The sequence below is a fragment of the Loxodonta africana genome, chromosome 11 (assembly GCF_030014295.1).
Source record: "Loxodonta africana isolate mLoxAfr1 chromosome 11, mLoxAfr1.hap2, whole genome shotgun sequence".
In the NCBI taxonomy this organism is placed as follows: Eukaryota; Metazoa; Chordata; class Mammalia; order Proboscidea; family Elephantidae; genus Loxodonta; species Loxodonta africana.
Window position 1 is genome coordinate 80,925,924 of NC_087352.1, and position 23,181 is coordinate 80,949,104.

The following is a 23,181-nucleotide window of genomic DNA, read 5'->3' on the forward strand; positions in this document are numbered from 1 at the left end:
TCCCTGCACCATTACCAATCCCATGCATTATTTACTTACTGCCAGTATTATTTGTAAAAAAAAAAAAAAATTGTCTTGCTGTTTTAAGTACCATAATTTGGATAGCCAATCAAAATGAATTCCCTGTGTCTGTCTTAGATGCTTTATTTTCTTATGAACTGGTTATCCCTTTCTGTTACTAAGAACCTTTTATCTGTTGTTGTTAGGTGCTGTGGAATTGATTTCAACTCATAGCAACCCCATGTGACAGAGTAGAACTGCCCCATAGGGTCTTCTAGGCTGTAATCCTTATGGGAGCAGATCACCAGGTCTCTTTCCCACTGAGCTGGGAGTAGGTTTGGACAGTCACCCATTAGGCTAGCAGCTGAGCACCTAACCATTGCACCACCAATGTGTTAATGCTTAATTTGTTATATATTTTCCCCTTTTGTTGTTTGTTTTTAAATTTTGTTTAGCAATTTTTACCATACTATAGCTTACAGATTTTGCACTGGAAAAATTATTTTTATTTGTTTTATCATGCACTTGACTTTCCTGGGATATTTAATAAGACCTTCCCTACTCTAAGATGCCAATCTTCCCAATTTTAACTGTTGTGTTAATTTTTTCTCGTTCAAATATTTAATCTCTGTGGAATTTATCCCTGTAAAAGGAGGGAGGAAGGTAGACCCACTTTACTGTTCCTATATGGCTAGGTAGTTGTCACAACACCATGTGCAGAATTATTTTCTCATTGATTTATTATCTACATTTAGTCATTAAAAACTTTTTGTCACACATGTGTTTGTTTCTAGACTCTTGTTTTGCCCATTAATGTATTTGTTGGATTTTTGCACTTGTACAACACTTGAAAAATTAACTGAAGCTTTTGAAAATTACTGAAATATGTTAAGATATTTGGGTAAGGTGAGACTCCTCCAACAGATAAGTAAGCATTTGAGACATTTAAAAATATTTTAATACTGAATATGATTCAATACTCCCTCCTCCCAAAGGCCTGTATTGCTTTATTAGCCCAATATTTTAAAATCCTTGAAGGAACAGCTAATCCTAATTGCTTTCTATGTTGTTCTAAACCATAAAGAAAGAAGAAAAATATCCTAATCTTTCACAAAGGCAACAGAGCACTAATAGGGAAACTTGATAAGTATACCACCCACACAATAGTCCAGTCTCTAATTAGACTAGCCTGTAAACCCAATTTATGAATATAAATAACATCAATACCAAAAACAAAAAACTAAATACCTCCTCTCATATAAGCTCTCACTGTCTGAATCCTGTGGTTAAAACTCAGGAATTAAATATATTCAGATAATTCTTGTAGTAAACCCCTTGGTCTCCAAACACTTGCTACTTGCACAAGAAAAGAATGATACTTAGAACAAAAGAGAATTAATTCTAGAATTTCAAGGATGGTTTAATATTAAAAAATGTATTAATGTAATGTTAGTATATTAAGGGAAAAAATTATATGAAAGAAAAAAAAAGATCTCCATAGTTGATGAAAAGGCAATAATAAAATTTACCTTGTTTCATGTATTAAGTAACCACTAAATAAAAGAGGGATATATTGGTGCTTCTTTAACTTAATAAAGCATGTCCGTCAGAAAGCAATAGATAGTATGTGACTTAACTGGAAAACCATAGAAGCATCCCCACTCAGAATGACCAGTTCAATGGAACACTACACAGCCATCAAAAAAAAAAAAAGAAATGTATCTCTGTGGGCTAGACAAAAAGATTTTGAAGATATTCTGCCAAGAGTAGCTGAACGCTTTTGTTTGTTTTTTTTTAAAAAAAGGCAAAATTTCTGGAAGGCTACCCATAAAACTGAGAACTAGGGCTGGGGAGGGGAAGAACTATCTTATGTACTCACATGCTTTTAATATTTATGAATGACTTTTACAACTGGCAGGAGAGGGGAACGACCTAGTGTCAACATTCCTTATGCCCATTTAATTCTTTCTGACTTTGTTCTGTTGATTTCTGTTATTGTTCTATGTTAGTACCACATTTTTAATTACTCTTACTTTATCCTATATACTGGTTTTGCAAAAGGACTTTGGAGCTGAGTAGCAGTGGCTTTGAATCTGGGTGCTGTCTATTACCAGACAGCTCTGTGACCTTCGAAAATTACTTAGCCTTTCTGAAGCTTGGTTTTCTCATGTTAAATTGCAGGGTTTTCATTCCTCAATCTGTGCTATATATGTATTAAATGATACGAAATCCATAAAGCTTTGCGCACAATGCCTAGCATATAGTAAGTGATGGCTTTTTGCCGCTGCATCTGCTCTAATTACATGGCATTGGGCTAACTTAAATTTTGGTGGGAAAAGTAGCTTTGTTTTCAGCTTCCCTGTCCATTCTTGCTGTTTTAGTAGCATGGTGATTATATATTTTATCTTCTCTCAGGCAGATTCATGTCTCTTAAATAGTTTGTGTTTCTAATGATTTTTTGCAGTTGAGGGCACATGCAGTGGATATTAATGGAAATCAAGTGGAGAACCCCATTGACATTGTCATTAATGTTATTGATATGAATGATAATAGACCAGAGTTCTTACACCAGGTTTGGAATGGGACAGTTCCTGAGGGATCAAAGCCTGGTAAGTTTGAAGATAGTAATTCAGAGGTAACTTCAGGAAATGCAGAGTAATCCAGCACCATTACATAAGCAAGAAAAGGAGAAATCATGTAATTTTTCCCTTTCGTAACAGTTGTAGGGAAAAAGAAAGGTAATTTAGGAAAGAAGTGATTGAAGAGAGAAAACAGAAAAATATCACTCACAGCTCACAAAATTTTTCCCAGCTTTGAAAAAAATAAGTAAAGTTGTGCACCGCATAACGTCCGTCCAGGCAATGTCCAACTGCATATATGTCCGTGATCCCGTAAGGTTATAAATAGAGTTTAGAAATCCCAATTGAAGAACAGGATGTAATGGACATAACTGGGCGTAGCCGGTTGTAGCGAAGGCAACAGCTTCCTGCATGCAGCACATGTATTTCATGTCTCTTGTATACAAAGCAATTGCCCTGACAGGCGTATAATGGTTCAGTACGTATATACATTTGTCTTGATAGTCACAGTAAACGCCTGTGTTACTGGCTTATGTATGTACTGTACTTTCTATCGTTATTTTAATGTGAGCTTTCCCTACTTAAAAAGTTTACCGTATAACAGTACATGCTTTGAGTCAATAGGCAGCAGCATCCAATCTCATGTTAGCACAATGTCCAAATCACATAATGTCCCATTTCACAGATTATATCATGGACGTTAAAGTGATTCATGGCTACACTGTGTTATTTGATTCTATATGATAGAATCTATAGGACATTTTCATTCTGCTATGGTTGATGCAGCTAATACAGGTAGAGAGCAAACACCAAAAGATCAGAGGCTTTCCTGTTCATCATACTGTTCATAGCAGCAACTGAAGCACACTTGGAAAGACTTACAGATACTTGGTGATCCAGGAACCGGGTGGTAAGGCAAAAACAAAAAGGGAAGGGGCTTGGCAACAGCTGTGATCGCTGTCTTCTGGCTATACTAGATATTTACTCTATGGAGGGCCCCTGCTGACCTCATCTTTTAAGTAGTGTAATTGAAAGTGACCTGGTTCAGAACAGCAGTTGTCAAAACCCTTTTACTGTTGTAAAGTGATATTTGACCGAGATTTTAGATGCCTTGTACTGAAAACACTATAGACTTCAGTCCCAGCAGGACGGCAAGGCCGGGAAGGCCTGTTTAGTCTGAGGAACTAGTGGACAAGAAAATCAGTACATATAGAGAGTGTGTAAGTTCATGTTTGACCAGCCTACCTGAGATGATTTGGTGTGGTGGGAAATTTAATTCACTGTACACCTTCTCCTCACTATCTCCTTATCCAACATTTTGCATTGACAATAATAGTAAAAAATGTACTACCTATTTTGTGCATTAATGACGTACATCTGGCAGTAATGAATGCTGAGGTGCTGGCTTTGATGGTTAAGGTTATATGTCAACTTGGCTGTGATTTTCAGTGGTTTGGCAGTTATGTAATGATGTGATTGGGGAGTTATGAAATGATGTAATTATCCTCCATTTTGTGATCTGATATGATCATCCTCCATTTTCATGTAACACCGATTTTTGCATAATGGCCTGGTCTTTGGAACCTAGCCATGTCACTAAGTGAGGAGGGAATGTATTATTTTTTTGTATTGAAAAAAGCCCCCACATTTAAAATTGTTCTTCAGGTTACCTTTGTCATCTATACCATCTATGTCAATAATATATATAGTTCTCTTATGTATAAACCACTTTACTGATCTCTGCCTTAAGTTGCTATTTTCCACTGGTCCAAGTGTGCTTCTGCACCCCCTCAGCAAAGAGGAGGGCTGGAGTGGGAGGACAGGGCTGTGCAGGAAGCTCACCATCTGTGGCTCCTTCTGAGTCACTTTTACAGAGTAGATTTCTCCAGTATTTTAAAATACTGTAAAATCAAAGCATGTTAAACATAACCTTACCGAGACACAAATATTAAACAAATATTCCAAAGATACGTAAACTTTGGGCTTTTCTGACAGGGAATTTTTTTTCTTTTTTTATAAAATCAATTTATTTTCTTTTTACCTCTGTTGTGTCAAAAGTTTTAAACAGTACTACTTCACAAAAATTGTCAAAAATAAATAAAGATCCATTTATTATCCATTTGACTATATTGTTCAGTGTAACAACAACAAAAACCAAACCTGTTGCTGTCAAGTAGACCCTATAGGATGAAGTAGAACTGCCCCATAGAGTTTCCAGGGAATGCTTGGTGGATTTGAACTGCCAGCCTTTTGGTTAGCAGCCATAGCACTTAACCATTATGCCACCGTAAGTGATGGACCTTTTTCAGTATAAGGCTCCTATAAGTGATGGACCATTCAATGATCACTAGAAGCAGAGACATCTCACAAGAATATTTCCTGTGATTGTTCTGTTAACTTTGAAAACTTCCTTCTAGGGAATATTTGAGGATGTGATGAATCTTGAGTTAAACTCCATTGTACTCAGTAATTAAGCTCAAGATTTTGAATCATACTTTTTTTCTGTAACTATTCATTCAACAAATATTTATAGGGCATGTGCTGTGTGGAAGGCACTGTTCCAACATTATGGAGTCAGTGGGGGCAAGCTAGCTCCTGCCCTGTTGGAGCTTAAATTCTAGTGGAGGATATCAATAAAAAGCAAGAAGACAAGAAAATGCACAGTATAAGTTTAGTTGTTGATAATTGCTTTGAAAAAATCAGGGTGCGGAGATAGTGCTTGCCTTGGATTTCTTAGAGGGACAAGCTCTCTGAAAAGAAATTTGAGTCTTGTGGCCAAGGCATGGTTCATTCTGGGGCAAAAGCGTATCTTGTAGACCAAACCAATCCAGTTGCTGTAGAGTTGATTCCAACTCATGGCAACCCCTTATGCGTCATAGTAGAACCACGCTCTGTAGGGTTTTCGGCGGCTTGTGATCTTTCAGAAATTGATCTCTAGGCCTTCCCTCCAAGGAGCCTCTGGGTGGACTTGAACCACCAACCTTTCAGTTAGTTAGTAGCCAGGCCCTTAAGTGTGTGCACCACCCAGGGACTTTTGTACCATCTAGAGGGAACAGCAAAGGTAAAGGCCCTAAAGTGGAACCAAACTTAGAGTGCTCGAGAGCAAGGTAGGCTAGAGATAGAAACCTCTATAATTTAGTTCTTAAAAGAAAAAGAGCCCATAGAACAAACCATCCTAAATAGTAACTACTTTTGTCTCTCCTTCTAAATTATAGTTTTTCCTGGCAAGTTTGAACTTATTTGGTGCTAATGCTTTGTAGATTTCCTTGCCAAAATATCTTACAAATTGAAGTTCCTAAGTTCGTTGCAATGTTCTTTTAATCTCCCAGCAAATAATGAACCACAATGCCAAATCCCTATTCAGTGTACCAAAACGGTAATGCCTGTCGTGGTTTCTTATGACCTGATAAATGGAGTGTGCCTCGTTATGCACACAGCTTACTTTCAGACAGTGACCTAGGCATCGGGGAGGATCATGCTGAACATGCCATTTTAGACGTTACTGCATAACGGAAGAAAATACGGCAGAGAGAACTAGTCAGTGGCCATGAAGTATGTTTGTAACCACATCTGTGTCACTTATTATTTGCATTTTATATAAATCAAGCTCTGAAGTGATCAATTTTAAAATCACGTGGTGAATTCGCCTCCTCTGTTATGGGAAAATTGAGTCTTTATAAGTATATATGTATTTTATAATTTTCCTCTCACCATGTTTTATATTTTTTAAGTGAGTACTGTTCTTAAGCAGTGCTTTTAATCAAGTCTAAGTGATTAAATGTTTGTTATGAAAAAGTAAAAATAAGATTCATCCAAAAGGAAATACACCTTTTTTGGGAGACCCTAAAATGAAGGGTAACCATTCGTTTACCGTGTGCACTGTCTCTAGGAACATATGTGATGACCGTAACCGCCATTGATGCTGATGATCCAAACGCACTCAATGGAATGCTGAGATACAGAATCCTGTCCCAGGCGCCAAGCACCCCTTCGCCCAACATGTTTACAATCAACAATGAAACTGGTGATATTATCACAGTGGCAGCTGGACTCGATAGAGAAGTAAGCCAACCAAAAACTGTATCAGTTTGTTTTTAATCTTTAAGGTACGCAGTATCACGTGCACTTTATCTGCAGGTAACAATATATGCATACTATTATTCAAGTGTTAATTTTTATTTAAAAATCTGTTGCTTTTTTTTCTTAGAGAACTTCAAGTTGATTAAACTATAGATGCATACTGAATAAATCATTGCTTTTTTTTTAGTATGTTATATTTAATGTGCTTATTGACTAAGTTAAGCCAATTTTATGGTATCTGATTTTCAAAATTCTTAATGTTTTCTTGAGTTTCCTTTAATTCAAGGGTTTTTTGTGTGTGTATGAGGAATTAAAAAACATGCCCAAGTAATGTGTGCATAAACTTAGGGTAATTTTATACTATTTGTATTTTCAAGAGGTTCCAAGTAACATGTCTGTGATTAGTTTGTTGTAGCCCTTGTGAATAGCCTGATTTAATTTATGAAGGAGATTATCTTCTTTAGAACTTGGCCCTGAACACTAAGATTAATCTATTTAACAAGTTTGAACGTTTGTAACTGCATTAATGCTACCAACAAGCCGTTAAAGTTATAAATGCAGACAAACATACTGGAGTAATATTTCATTGAAAGACATAAAATGTTTGAAGTTGCTAAAATATTATATAGTATCACAGTCTGAGACGGAATGAGCATTCCAGTTATTCCAGATGGATTGTCTCGCTGTGACAGGGCTCCATCCACCCTCGCTGTCCTACACTCCTCCTTGTTTTGTTCATGTGATTCCTTGTGCCAGGAAAGCCTTGCACCTTTTTTTTGATCCCCAGTCTTCCAGTTCTTCATGTTCTGATTCAAACTCTGCTTATACATTCTTTCCTAAAAACTCCAGCCCTAATAAATCTTATACATTCTTTCTCTATTCTGTTTTTGCCATTTTCTTACAGGGCTATTATTTTGGCCATCAGTAATCATTGTTTTTGTATGAATTATCAGGGTGTCAACTCATAGACACCCCTGCTTTGTAGATTTCTGACTGAGCCAGCCGTTACTGTAATGAGACCTCAGATTATGTATGTCAAAAGGAAACATTATACCTGCCATAATAAATGTTATTAACAAGGATTTAGGAATTGGTTTTTACAGTGTTTTATTTGCCTTCACTTGAATTGAATCGAAGAAAACACTACTATTGCAATTAATTATATATACAAGATAGTGCTAGAAGCACTGCAATAAAGTAACATGAGCCAGTCACCATGATTTTATTCACAACTGAGCTGACAGTCTTACTTAGGCACTAGCTGGATGCCTTTTACCTTGTAGCTATTAACTTCCAGGTGTCAACGTTTCTTTTGCTAGGAATATTTTGGGTCAGAGATGGTGGAAATGCATTTAGTTTTTGTGGTAGTACATTTAGTTCAGTGATATTTGTAACACATAAACGTTTCTTCATCTCTTTCTTGAGTGAAATACTATACTTAAATGTTGGTAAATTCAGCATGAATGGCATATTTTTTGTGAGAATACGGTGTATTTTTCATTATTCTCTCTTGAGTGCCAGGGTGGCCACATACCAAATACGGTTGTTGTTGTTGTTAGGTGCCATAGAGTCAGTTCCGATTCATAGAAATCCTATGTGGAAAAGAACGAAACACTGCCTGGTCCTGCGCCATCCTCACAGCATTGCAGCGTTTGAACCCATTGTTGTAGCCACTGTGTCAGTCCATCTCATTGAAGGTCATCCTCTTTTTCGCTGATCTTCTCCTTTATCAAGCATAGTGTCCTTCTCCAGGGACTGGTCCCTCCTGATAACCTGTCCAAAATGCATGATCTTCTCCTTTATCAAGCATAGTGTCCTTCTCCAGGGACTGGTCCCTCCTGATAACCTGTCCAAAATGCATGAGACGAAGTCTTGCCATCATCACTTCCAAGGAACACTCTGGCTGTACTTCTTCCCAGACAGATTTGTTCATTCTTCTGGCAATCCATGGTATATTCAGTATTTTTCACCAACACCATAATTCAAAGGAATCAATTCTTCTTTGGTCTTCCTTATTTATTGTCCAACTTTCGCATGCATATAAGGTGATTGAAAATACCATGGCTTGAGTTGGACACACCTTAGTTCTCAAGGTAACATCTTGGCTTTTTAAAACTGTAAAGAGGTCTTTTGCAGCAAATTTGAGGAATGCAATATGTCGTTTGATTTCTTGACTGCTGATTCCATGGGTGTCAGTTGTGGAACCAAGTAAAATAAAATTGTTGACAACTTCAGAATTTTCTCCGTGTATCATGATGTTGCTTATTGGTCCAGTTGTGAGGATTTCTGTTTTCTTTAAGTTGAAGTGTAATCCATAGTAAAGGCTATAATCTTTCATCTTCATCAGTAAGTGCTTCAAGTCCTCTTTGCTTTCAGCAAACAAGGTTTTATCATCTGCATACTGCAGGTGGTTAATGAGTCCTCCTCCAAACCTGATGCTGCTTTCTTATTCATATAGTCCAGCTTCTCTGATTATTTGCTCAACATAAAGAATGAATAAGTATGGTGAAAGGATACAACCCTGACACACACCTTTCCTGATTTTAAATCATGCAGTATCCCCTTGTTCTTTTCAAACAACAGCCTCTTGGTCTATGTACAGGTTCTGTGTAAGCATAATTAAGTGTTCTGGAATTCCCATTCTTTGCAATGATAGCCATAATTTGTTATGATTGACACAGTCGAATGCCTTTGTATAGTCAATAAAACAGAGGTGTCTGTCAGTTTGTTGTACTGTGGGGGCTTGTGTGTTGCTGTGATGCTGGAAGCTATGCCACCAGTATTCAGATACCAGCAGGGTCACCCACGGAGGACAGGTTTCAGCTGAGCTTTCAGACTAAGACAGACTAGGAAGAAGGACCCGGCAGTCTACTTCTGAAAAGCATTAGCCAGTGAAAACCTTATGAATAGCAGCAGAACATTGTCTGATGTAGTGCTGGAAGATGAGCCCCCCAGGTTGGAAGGCACTCAAAAGATGAGTGGGAAAGAGCTGCTTCCTCAAAGTACAGTCAACCTTAATGACGTGGATGGAGTAAAGCTTTCGGGACTTTCATTCACTGATGTGGCACGAGTCAAAATGAGAAGAAACAGCTGCAAACATCCATTAATAATTGGAACCTGGAATGTACGAAGTATGAATCTAGGAAAATTGGAAATCATCAAAAATGAAATGGAATGCATAAACATCGATATCCTAGGCATTAGTGAGCTGAAATGGACTCTAATTGGCCATTTTGAATCAGACAGTCCTATAGTCTACTATACTGGGAACAACAACTCGAAGAGGAATGGTATTGCATTCATCGTCAAAAAGAACGTTCCAAGATCTCTCCTGAAGTACAGCGCTGTCAGTGATAGGATAATATCCATATGCCTACAAGGAAGGCCAGTTAAAATGACTATTATTCAAATTTACACACCAACCACTAGGGCCAAAGATGAAGAAATAGAAGATTTTTATCAGCTGCTGTAGTCTGAAATTGATCAAACATGCAATCAAGATGCATTGATAATTACTGGCAATTGGAATGCAAAAGTTGGAAACAAAGAAGAAGGATCAGTAGTTGGAAAATATGGCCTTGGTGATAGAAACAATGTTGGAGATCGAATGATAGAATTTTGCAAGACCAACGACTTCTTCATTGCAAATACCTTTTTTCACCAATTTCAGTCTGCCAATGTCGGTAAAAATCTTCAGTTTCTTAATCTTTGGCCTCAGTGGTTGGTGTGTTAATTTGAATAATAGTTATTTACAGGCCTTCCTTGTAATCATATGGATATTATCCTCTCCCTGGAAGTGTTATATTTCAGAAGATATCTTGAAATGTTCTTTTTGATGACTGCAACACCATTCCTCTTTAATTTGTCATTCCTGACATAGTAGACCTTATGATTGTTTGATCCAAAATGGCCAATACCAGTCCATTTCAGCTCACTGTTGTTGTTAGGTGTTATCAAGTCAGTTTCGACTCATAGCAACCTCACAGGATAAAGTAGAACCTCCCCACAGGGTTTCCAAGCTGCAGCTGGTGGATTTGGACTGCTGACCTTTCGGTTAGCAGCCAAGCTCTTAACCACTGTACTACCAGGGCTCCTTCAGCTCACTAGTGCCTTAGGATATCGATCTTCAAGCATTCCATTTTATTCTTTGACAACTTCCAGTTTTCCTTTATCCATACTTTGTTACATACCACGTTCCGATTATTAATGGGTGTTTGCAGTTGTTTCTTCTCATTTTGAATTGTGCCAGAGTTAACTCAGCTCACAATCCTAATAATTGTCTTTCCATTCACACTCCATCATGTGATGCAGAAATGGGGCTTCATCTTGTTTCCTTTCAGTAATATTTCTATCACATTCACCTGACCAATTTATAGAAAGAAAGAGGCTTAGTGAATTAAAGATAGTTTTACCAAAGCAGACCAAGCATGTTTAAAAATCAAAGAGACTGCCTTTAGTTTAGGGAATGAGAGCCTGAAGTGAGACTGTAGTCATGGTTAAGTGTAACTTGCATTGGATGGATGCAACTAATGTGGAAATGAATTTAAAACTGTAGACTCAGGGGTTAGATATCGTATGAGAAATAGCTTCCTGACTGTGAATTTATTAAACACAACGATGAGTTAGTACGAAAAATTATGGAAAACCTTCGTTTTCTGAAAGTCATTTTTAACATAGCAAAAATTGTATCTATCTCAGATGGTTTATGGTAATTCTGTTTGAGGCCGGGGGAGAAATTTCTTTGACTTTGCCAGGCCTCACCCAGGCTTCAGATTCTTTTATTTCTAATAGAGTCCACAGTTTTCTTTTCTGTCAAAAGTAATTTCAGTTGTCATTCTCCCAGGATATATGGCACCTTTAAGTGATTGAAGTCGTAATCATTGAAATGCTTGCTGAGATTCAGGTTATTTTTCTTTAATCTGCTAGTTTAAAAAATATCCATTTTCAGGTTCTTCAGGCCTGAAGCAGTACCCACCACATTTCGCAGTCTTCTTTTTTTTTTTTTTAATTCTCCATCTGACTTCCTGTTACATTACTCAGTGGTGTCTCTTCCTGGCGTCTTTTTCCCAGCCCTTTCTCAAGCCCATCTCCTTCTCTTCTAAGTCACTGCCAGTGACTCAGCCCTTGCTTTGTTAGCTCTGAGTTCTGACTCTTCCCTTTACATGTCATGGGACCTTCAGGGTCTCTACCTGAAATCGCAGCTCCTGCGTCTGTAAAATGGGGATAATAATATTACCTACCCATTAAAAAAAAAAAATGGTAATTCCGTAGGAAGATGCATAAAACCTTCAGCACAATGCCCAATAAATACCAGCTGCCGTTTTCCCCGTTGCTGTCATAAAGGCAGCAGCAGCATCTACTGAGTAAGAGTTTTCATGTTTCCATCTTTTCACAGGTTTTCTTATGGCAAAAGAAAAATTATATTTCCTGTTTTTCAAGCCTTTTACTTGTGCCCTCAACTCCTTATTCTATCCTAAAGAAATGTCCTGTTTTCTGTTACACTCCAGCCTTCCCTTCTCTACAGGTTCCTACATTATAATCTTCAGACATGCTGAGTCTTCCCTATGAAAAATGCCTTCCCACAAACCACAGGATGAAGTCAGAGCCCTTTAACATGGCATTGCAGCCCCTCCAGGACTTTGGCCCCAAAGCCTGCTTCAGCCTAACCTCCCAGAATTCCTTTCCTTGCACTCACAAGCAAAATATTCCCCAACAGCTCATGCGTTTCCTTGTACAGATCTGACATTTTATATTCTTCTCCTGCTATTTCCTCTGCCTGGGTATTCCTTTCCCATTTCGGTGTAACAGGCTAAGTCTCATCCTTCAAGAAGACTAACCCTCGCCCCTCTGTGATCCAGTCCTGAGCCCTTCCTCTGAGCACTCACAGGAACCTGTGGTTACCTCTATATTTACAAAGACTCTGCTACATAGAAATTACTTCTGGATTCTTACTCCCAGTATTCAGTGAGACAGATGTGTCTTCATCCTTTTACTCTGAACAGGGACCTAAAGTTATTAGCCTTTCTGCTCCACATCAACACTAGACTTCTCAAAGGACAGTTCGCACTTCGTCCTCAATTCCTTGAAATCTGCCTTTCTGCCTGCTTCCCCCAGTCCAGATGTACTCGTACTGCACATATGATCCGACTTTCTTGGAGTGCTCTAATACAGTGGACTGATCAGTGGTACAGCCTCTGAGTTCAAATCTTGCCTATACCACTTACGGCTGGGTGCCCATGGGCAAGCTTTCTTACCTTTCCAAGCCATGGTTTCCTTATCTGTAAAGTAGGGATAAAAACATTCACCTGCCTTAGGGGATTATTGTGAAGACTAAATGAGATAACATATAGCGCTTAACATTGTGCCTGACACGTAATTCGTTCTCAAGAAATATTTATTGTTTTATAGTATCAAGGTCCTTAGTACAGTCGTTGGCATACAGTAAGCATTCAAGAAGGTTTTAAGTGACAAACGGATTAGACGTTTCTTGGATGAGGGAATTGGAGCTGAGCAGTTAAGAATTTGAACAAGGTCACAAACCTTTAATTTCCTTTTTAGGTATGGGGACATTATTACTTGATTATCTATCCCTCAGCCCACTGTACCTGAAATCTAATCTATCATCATCTTCCTGAATCTGTGATTACTAATGAATGTCCTATTTCATGTGACCAGTGCCACATACATTCCAGTATCCCAAATCATACTCTACTTGCCTTTACCATGTACTGCCATCCATCCACCCCCAAACTGTTTAATCATCAAGTTCCTTTTCGTTTGCCCCCAAAATGCCTCTTGCATTTATCCCCAACCCTTCTGGGGACTAGGTCAGACTCCTGGTAAAGGTTTTTGTATCACTTCTTCCTAGCCTTACTGCAGATATATCTTACATCTGTTTGTGTGCTTCATTAATATCTGTCTCTGTCACTTAGTGAAAGCAAGGCCATCTATTGTTGTGTTCATTATTTTATCCAAGTAAATGTTGCATTGCCTGGTAGACTTATATTACCTGGTAGACATTCAGTAAATATTTGCCAGATGAACAAATGGATGTTCTCACCTTTTCGTTCACATATACCACTGTAGTTCGGTGTTTTAAAAGTGTGGTTCAGACATAAAATGATTTTAATTCGTACATCCAAGGAACCTCTAGGGACAAAAAGGAAATCACAAGCCTTTTAGATGCTACTCCATCAGGTAGGCACTACCAGAGTCCAATAATTTTATTATGTTTGTTTTTAGTTACTATTTATGGCAAGTGATGCTAGTTTCCCATTTATAGTACTTTTATAATAAATTAATTTACTTTTTTTTTTTTAAAGGGAGTTAATATCAAGATAAACAGTGACTCATAACACAGAAATATGAAGATATGGATGAACTGGGAATATGTAGATGAATCACTGCAATTTGGGAAACAGTGATCTAGTTTATGCTCTCAGTATATGTTTTAATAAAATAAGTGATAACTAGCTTTATAAATAAGCGGCTTTTCCCCTACCTGAAATGCTGTTTATGGGATAACTTAAGGCCGAAGGTTTCCGTTCTTCAATCCAACCACAAATTCAAAAACGTGCTTGCTTGCTCTGTGTCAGGCATTTTGCTATGTACCAGCAACATAAACATGAACAAGTGGAGGGCCCTGGGGAGGTGTGTTATGTTTCTGTATAGAGAGGGGTCAAGGAAAGACATACAGACTGATAACAACCATAGGAACTAAAAACAGTGATAGAGGTGTGCCTGGTACCACAGTCATGAGGAGGCAAATAGCACCACCTTAAGGACTCTCAGAAGGCATCTCTGAGGTGACTTTTTAGTTGTGTGTCTACCAGCTTCAGAATGGAGGGAACAATATTCTAGGCAAAGGTTTCTCAACACCAGCCCTATTGACGTTTTGAACCTGATAATTCTTTGATGTGGGGCACTGCCCTGTGTATCATAGGATGTTTACCAGCATCCCTGACTTCTACTAACTAGATGCCAGTAGCTCCCTGCCCAGTTGTGACAGCCAGCTCTCCCTGGAGGAGAAAAAAAAGAAAAAAGAAACCAAATCCGTTGCCTTTGAGTCAATTCTGACTCATAGCAACCCAGTAGGACAGAGTAGAACTGCCGTATAAGGTTTCCAAGAAGTGCCTGGTGGATTTGAACTGCAGACCCTTTGCCCTTTGGTTAAGAGCCGAGAAAGGGGGTTGCTAAACCTTTTGGTTGAAAACCACTGCTCTAGGAAGAAGGCAATCCCAGATACGATGGCCTAGGGTCATGAGAAATACAGAAGGCTCAAGGTGTGGGGTAAGTGGATGAAAGGTGATAGCTTTGGTAAGATGGGTGAGTCCCAGAGAATGAAGGACTGAGAGTAGGCGATGAGTTGAGATTTTATTCCATTTAGAACAGGAAGTGAGGGAAGGTTTTTAACCAGGATACCACTTGATCAGATTTGGGAATATGAGGGTGGGAAATCAAATTCTTACGGAATCCAAATGTCAGTCTTTCAGAACCAGATGCCCAATGACTCAATTAGCCAAGAAGCTCTAAATGCTTCTGTTGTGTAAAATGTAGTCTATTGCTGTGTTCCTTACTAAATGTAAAAACATTTTATCAAACTTTTGAAAATGGAGATACTATTATTTGTCAAATGAGTATTTTTTTTAATTGAAGTGATACTATATTTTAGAAGTAATAATGTTCTTTTATAATTTAAATATTTCAAGATTAACTTGAAGCAATAGAAAATCACAAGTATTATCTATGGATCCCAGTGTTTCAGCTAAATGGCAAATTGTATTTATTATGCTTATATAGGAGACCTGGTGGTGCAGTGGTTAAGAGATTGGCTGCTAACCAAAAGGTCAGCAGTTCGAATCCACCAGCTGCTCCTTGGAAACCCTATGGGGGCAGTTCTACTCTGTCCTATAGGGTTGCTATGAGTCGAAATCAACTCGACGGCAGTGGGTTTACGTTTATATAATTTTAAAGATCTTTGTAGAACAAATAATTCAAATGATTTTAGCTATCTAAGAAAGTACTGTTATCACCATAGAATATCTTGAGTTTTGTTATCTTCTTTAAAAAAAAAAACTCAAAGCTTCTTTTTTTTTCCTTTTTTGAGAATGTTCACCTTTTTCTGCAAATTACAGCTAACAAAAATGCCATTTCAAAGTCATAGCAAATTTTTATATTCATGGTTTTCAGCTGGGAGGCTGAACTGAATGCCCTGTGCAGTTCTCTCACTACCCATGAGAGCATTAAGCCGAAATGACACTCTTCATCAGCAGAGGAAGCTATTGAAAAATGTTTTATCGTAACATTTAAGAAACATTTAAAAGGCTCAACCAGCAATATTTTCTTTTTTTCCTTCGTTCAAAAAAGGATATTTTCTCTTTTAGGAAAACCAAAAACCTAAACTTAATAGCTGCTAGAGATTGGCATTTGGGTGGACGGAGACTTAAAATCTTAATGTGTGAGCTTCGGATTTCCCTCCTACTCCTTTCTTTTTCCTGGCCCTCCCCACTAACAGCTAAATCAAAAGCTGCAATTTGTGTCTCTTCTGTCCAAGCTCCAGAAATCCCTTAAGAATGGCCATTCATGTGTTAGCTATATTTAGAATTGCGGAAAACTACACTTTGCACTGACAGTTTATTTTTGTTTGAAGAAGTGAGTTTTGTTCAGAATGTTTTAACATTTATGAAGGTTATCTATTCTTTTTTTTTTTTCATCTGTTCCGATTTCCACGGAGATTTCAAATGATCGTAGATATGCCATTTTGTTAGATTATCCTGGTAGAAAACTTTATTGGCTGGTGCAACAGACTTCTCAGACAACCTTAAGAGTTTCTCTTGGAGACTTGACAGCTTAATGTATTCCCTTTAAAATATTCAGCCTGGGATTTGAAAGCAGTGGGTGCCTGTTTGATAATGATTGTCTATGTGAAAGTGTATCTATATCTGACATAGGTCTGGGTACAATTAAAAAAAAAAAATTTTATTAGTTATGCACAAATAGCAGTGCATTAAGTATACCATTATTAAACACCTACTGTGTTCCAGGACTAAGGATATAGAGATACACCCTCTAATTAGGTTTTGACTTTAAGGATAAACTCAGTTGCTGTCTAGTCAGTTTTAACTCATAGTGATCCCACGTGTGTCGGAGTAGAACTGTGCTCCGCAGGGTTTTCAATGACTGATTTTTCAAAAGTAGATTTCCAGGTCTTTCTTAGGTGCCTTTGGGTGTGCTCCAACCTCCAACCTTTCAGTTAGCAGGGAAGTACCTTAACTGTTTGCACACCTGGGGACTCTCATTTAAGGATATATTACTCTTATTTTTTATACTGTTACTAAAGCATGTATTACTCTCATTGTGAATGGTATGTACTAAGGTGAATTAAGGGAAATATTTTATCAGCCCTGTTGTAACAGAAAGTACCTTTTAGAGTACATTACAAGAAAGCATGTATGCTTTCTTCTCCCTCTCTTGAAAGTCTCCATTGTCCTCAGTGTCCTAAAATGGGTAGAAATTAATAGTTGTAGAAGTAAACACACTCTATTTAACTCTAATGCTTGACCACAATGTTGTAAAGTTCAGAAGAAAGTGAGAGGTTGAAACCAGACATAGGCTCCTGCTTCGCTGTGAATTTCACACATCTGCGGCAGAGGTAGATATACACAGTTAAGTCTAGTGAGACAAGGACCAGACCTGTGCTTCCTAAGTTAAAGTAAACTCCACTTGGGAAATTTCAAATAATGTTAATCAGAGTGAATGATACTGTGTTCTCCCTGTGTAGAAAAGAGCCATTTACGGAACAACTGTTCTGTCTTCTTGAAGAATGAGTTTCATTTAAGTGTTGTTATCTTTATGTCTTTTTAGAAAGTGCAACAGTATACATTAATAATTCAAGCTACAGACATGGAAGGAAATCCCACGTACGGCCTTTCCAACACAGCCACAGCTGTCATCACCGTCACCGATGTTAATGACAATCCTCCAGAGTTTACAGCCATGACGGTAAGCACAGCCAGCCTCTCAAACACCTTCAGGTCTGTGGTCCATTCCTGAGAAGGTTTTCATAAATGAGAAATGTGGTAAATAGAGGTGGAACTTGTTTACGCTAATCGTAGAATGGCTACTGACTCAGGCATTTTCAATCGCCAGGGCTTTAAATAAAGCACACGAGTAATTTGTTTTCTGGTCATCTCCAAGTTCACAATTGAAGTTGCTATAATATGCTGCCTGGAAATAATGCCCTAAAAGGCTTGTGCTGTTTTAACAAAGTACTTATAAATATTTTCACGTACATGAATTATGTGACTGACTCATGCTACTGCCCTAGCACATAAGTATCTGTATCTTGAGTAAAATCACTGCAGACAAAATTACCCTGACCCCACATTCATCACCCACATACAAATGGCCGCTAATTTTAACATTAATGAAGCTGTAACATAATTTAGTAGAAAAACAGGCTACTGAAAAATTAGAGTGTTTTTAAAGTCAGATATAAACGCTGTGATTACTGGCGTCACTGGTCTCCCCGTTTAGTGGAGATAATAAAGATTTAATGGTGCGGTAAAGTTGGGGTGCTGTCTGTCCTTCAGTGATCCACGTCGCTTCTCTGACTGAGGTTTGTCTCTCTGTAGTTCTATGGCGAAGTCCCTGAGAACAGGGTAGATGTCATAGTAGCTAATCTAACGGTGACGGATAAGGATCAGCCCCACACGCAGGCCTGGAATGCAATGTACAGAATCAGCGGTGGAGATCCTACCGGGCGGTTTGCCATTCAGACCGACCCAAACAGCAACGACGGCTTAGTCACCGTGGTCAAAGTAAGTGCCCACTCCGACTACTAATCTTCCCAATAGCCGCTCAGCAGTGACCTTTGTATGCCTCTTCGGTTCCCTTTATTTTGCTGTTGGGTCTTAAGACTTTTTTTTTCTTTCTTTCAAATATATTTTAATCTGGAATTAATATATATTTTGGGAAGGGTCATATTTCTTATGTTTAAATTTATGTTGATTCCGGAATTAACATAGATATTCTCACATTATGCCTGGAATATGGCTGTATTTAAATCGGCTCAGACAGTTGGACTAACCTGAAGCTGGGACTGGCCTCTACAATGTAGTTGATGTATTAGTGACATGTTACATTCTGATAGTGATGGCCAGTTGATAACTATTAAGAATGATGCCTCACACCTACTTGCCTCAGATCTACAGATTACTATGAGAGTGTGACAGGTAATGACCAAAACAGAATATCTCACAGAAGTAAAATGGAATGAGAAGGGAAGGAGGAGGCCTATGCTTTTAAAAGGTTTTGAATTTATGGTGGTGTTTTTAAGTGTGACATCAATACTTTAAGGAATTGGTTCTTCTGATCTTTAATTGCCAAAAAAACTGAGTGCTGGAGGCAAGGGGTATGTTCTTCAAGTATAATACATAACGTAACTCTAACTTCAAAGCTCTTTAAAATGAATTCCCTCCCTCTTACGTCTCCAGTAAAGAGATTTGCTTTCTGGTCCCCTACGCCAATGCTCTTGATTTGTAAGTGAACCTAAATATGGCCTTACTTAGAAAGGTGCACTGAGATGCCAGTTACCAAAAATTTTATATGTACCTGAGAAGAATGGTAATTTTTTCCCCATGTGGGTGGCAGTTGGAAACTATCTGAATCAACCCACTGAGTAGGGAGGTATACAGCAATAAACAAGAGCACCTAGCCCCAGGGCCTGACGAAAAAAAAAAAACCAAACCAAACCTGTTTCCATAGAGTGGATTCCGGCTCACAGTGACCGTATAGGGCATGGTAGAACTGCTCCATTAGGGCTTCTAAAGAGTGCCTGGTGGATTCAAACTGCCAGCCTTTTGGGTAGTGGCTGAACTCTTATCCACTACACCACCAGGGCTGTGTACAAATCCCAGCGTGGTAGAGGTATGACCGTGGCAAGTTATTTAACCTCCCTAAGCCTCAGTCAGAATCGACTCGATGGTAGTGGGTTTGGTTTTTGATTTTTTTGTAAGCCTCAGTTTGGCAACCCTGGTGGCATAGTGGTTCAGTGCTACAGCTGCTAACCAAAAGGCTGGCAGTTCAAGTTGACCAGGCACTCCTTGGAAACTCTATAGGGCAGCTCTGCTCTGTCCTGTAGGGTCTCTATGAGTCGGAATTGACTAGATGGCAACGGGTTTGGTTTTTTGTTTTTTTGGAAGCCTCAGTTTCCTCAGGCAGAAGGTGAAGATGATGACACTACCTAAGCCCATAGTGGTGGTGTGAGGAATAAATGAATTTAATGGACCTTAAAGGATTTTTTTTTTTTAGAACCATGCATAACACATAATGTAAAGAAATGTTTTCTCAGAGACATTTCATGTGGCTAATGAAATCACCGGGAACATGTGTTCGAAGATTGAAGGATGTGGTCTGGGTTACGAAACTGGTGTAGGGCTAGTAATGTGGCTTTCTCCTTAGCTTCCATTCTTGACCATTTTTAGACAGCCAGTGAGCAACGAGCTCTCCAGGCTCTGCCGTCCTGTTATCACTGCGCAGTAGTGCTTATCTGCATCTGCACTAGAAGGTAATCAAGGGAAATTAAGAGTGAAAGTCCAGCCTGGTCGCTTGACTCCTGGTAACGTTTCTATTAACTGTAGGTTCCAGTTGAACTTCGGAAGCTAACACTTGCAAGAGTTATTGGTGCTTTGCATTTTTCTAGAGTGTTGTTTTTGGATTTGAGGTTTTTACAGGCTGGTTAAATACCAAAAATTATTCTGGAAGACTGCCGAATATTTAGTTTACTAAGTAAGGACAAACACACACACACATACACAAAACCCTTCTACCAACAAATACTATTACTTTTAAAAGGGCATATATATGTATGTACATGTGTGCATTTAAAAATGTGTACTTCAAATTGTGAATATTTTTAAATTGAAGAAATTTAGCTTTAGGTAGGAAAAAAGGCTTACCACGTTTTCCATTGTTTTGCTTTTGTTTTTTTTTTTTCCGTTTCGCCAAAGGCTGGTAAAGACTTTCCTGGACTGGCAGGAGTCTTTGTACCAGTGTTTAAGGGCACAGAACTGGGCCCTCATTTTCTCACTTTACCTCAGATTATGTAGGAATTTTAGTCAACAGTGAAGTTCTTAGGGGTAATCAAGTGTGCCGATGCACCCGAATAAATGGATTAGTATAATAATAACTTGGGATTCTTCTGTGAACATAAATCTCCAAATACCAAAGGTTTATAAATAGGTTAAATAGGGAGAAATCTTTTCATCGTTGATCATGCTAGTGCATGGTTTCCAGAAATTTAAGAGGAACCTTATGGTACAGTGAAAGAAAAATTAAAATATTTTGGAAATGTAGCGAGTGGATAGAAGACTATACTGGAGATCGCAAGTAATTGTATTACCTACAAAAAATGTTTTCCTTTTTTTCCCCCCAGCCTATCGACTTTGAAACAAATAGGATGTTTGTCCTTACTGTCGCTGCAGAAAATCAAGTGCCATTAGCTAAGGGTATTCAGCACCCACCTCAGTCAACTGCAACTGTGTCTGTTACCGTTATTGATGTGAATGAAAACCCTTATTTTGTACCCAATCCCAAGATCATTCGCCAAGAAGAAGGCCTTCATGCTGGTACCATGTTAACTACGTTCACTGCTCAGGACCCAGACCGATATATGCAGCAAAATATTAGGTATGAAATGCCATTTCTGGTGGTTTTGTAATTTACATCATGTACTGTGCTCTACATTACATTTATTTAACTTAACATGTGCATAAGAAGTTTTCCTTGGAACCAAAACTACTTAAAAAAAAATAATTTTTAATTATTTCATGAATTTTCCCCTCAGTAAATCAGTGGCTGTATTAGATAGGAAATATAATGGATCAGCTTTTGTATGATTTTGAAGAAAAAATTGCCACTTTTTTCCCACCCCTCCCCGCCTTTTTTAAAAATAATAACGACTTATCCTGAGCTTTTATACCAAATGGCGCCCTGGTGGCGTAGTGGTTTAGAGCTTGGCTGCTCACCAGAAGGTTGGCACTTCAAATGCACCAGCTGTCCCTTGGAAACCCTATGGGGCAATTCTACTCTGTCCTGTAGGGTTGCTGTGAGTCTGAATCGACTCGACGGCCGTGGGTTTGGTTTTGTTTTTATACCAAACATCCCAAAAAGGTTCTACAGTGAGTAAATAGGGGACTCTCAGAAGATAACATTTATCCTTTCTCCACACAAGAAGAAGAAAGGAAGACTCATGCCAAAAACTAAGATCTAAGAAAAAAAAAAAAAAATTTTTTTTTTTTTTTTTCCGTATACAACATTTATTGGATATATGAGACTTACCTGTAAAGATTTCCAACCTCAGCAAACTCCAATTTATACTTTTGGATGAGTAAGTGGATGCAGGAAGAGCATACCCCACACACCTGCTCTCCCTAGCTGGTGATGATCATGTAAAAAATTAACTCATGTTTCATTTAACTTCTTCCAGGACTGCTGGTAACAGACAACTATTTATCTTGCCTTTTCCATTTTCTATACATTGAATTGAAGCCAGATAAATAGCTAATTATTAGGTGTATTTGAAATCCTACAATATTTTACGTCTCAAAACACAGTATATTGTTTTCAGTCTGCATGTTGGTTGGAGTCTGGGTAGTGCAAACTGTTAAGCGCTCTACTACTAACCGAAAGATTGGCCTCTGGAACCCACCCAGAGGAGCTTCAGAAGATAGGCCTGGCAGTCAGCTTCTGAAAGGTCACATCTTGAAAACCGTGTGGAGCAATTCTACTCTGCACACATGGGTCACCATAAGTCGGGAATAGACTTGCTAGCAACTAACGACAACAGCAAATGTATTGGTTATTCCATCTTTATATTAGTTATCCTAACTTGAAAAACTCACCCCCACTTTAGGAAAAAACAAAAGTTTAAGATAATAAATTCCTGGCACAGACTTAGACAGTGGGACTTCCCTAAAAAAGAGTATGGTTCTGAGGCTTAGAGCAGGGTAGGAGATCCTAGTAGGAACGGGATTACTGGCGTCTCCCCAGTGTGGCCACCCCCCTGCCACAATGAAGTGGTGAAATGTTTTGTGTTATAATTTCTTTTAAGTCCTATATGTTTAGAAAAAACCAAACCTGGTGCCATCCAGTTGATTCTGACTCAGAGTGACCCTACAGGGCAGAGTAGAACTGCCCCTAGTGTTTCCAAGGAACAGCTGGTAGATTCGAACTGCTAACCTTTTGGTTAGCAGCCTAAGCTCTTAACCACTGCACCGCCAGGGTCTCCCTAAATTAGCACTGGCTAATTTAGGAGGTATTTTATCTCTACCACTGGTAATCATTAAATGAAGCAAGAGCCTGAAACGAGATATGTGAAATCCTCCCGAAGCCCCAATAGGAAGACTGTGCTCCTCAGACTCCTACAGCATGTTTCTTGCCTGCCTGACTGAACACAACCCTTGTGTGCCTCCCAAAACCATTGCCACAGAAATACTATTTCATGTTAAAGCTGAGTTGCCAG

The 23,181-nt window shown here is 38.6% G+C and overlaps 1 protein-coding gene across 1 annotated transcript in view; it reads left to right on the forward strand.

Moving 5' to 3' along the window:
• The window catches only part of CDH2 (cadherin 2), a 245,046-nt gene that overhangs the window by 178,549 nt on the left and 43,316 nt on the right, over positions 1-23,181 (forward strand). Inside the window, exons 6-10 of the mRNA XM_010586797.2 lie at positions 2,465-2,609; positions 6,469-6,641; positions 17,523-17,660; positions 18,293-18,478; positions 21,094-21,347. Coding sequence (XP_010585099.2) covers positions 2,465-2,609; positions 6,469-6,641; positions 17,523-17,660; positions 18,293-18,478; positions 21,094-21,347 — 896 coding nt within the window. The remainder of the gene's footprint in view (positions 1-2,464; positions 2,610-6,468; positions 6,642-17,522; positions 17,661-18,292; positions 18,479-21,093; positions 21,348-23,181) is intronic.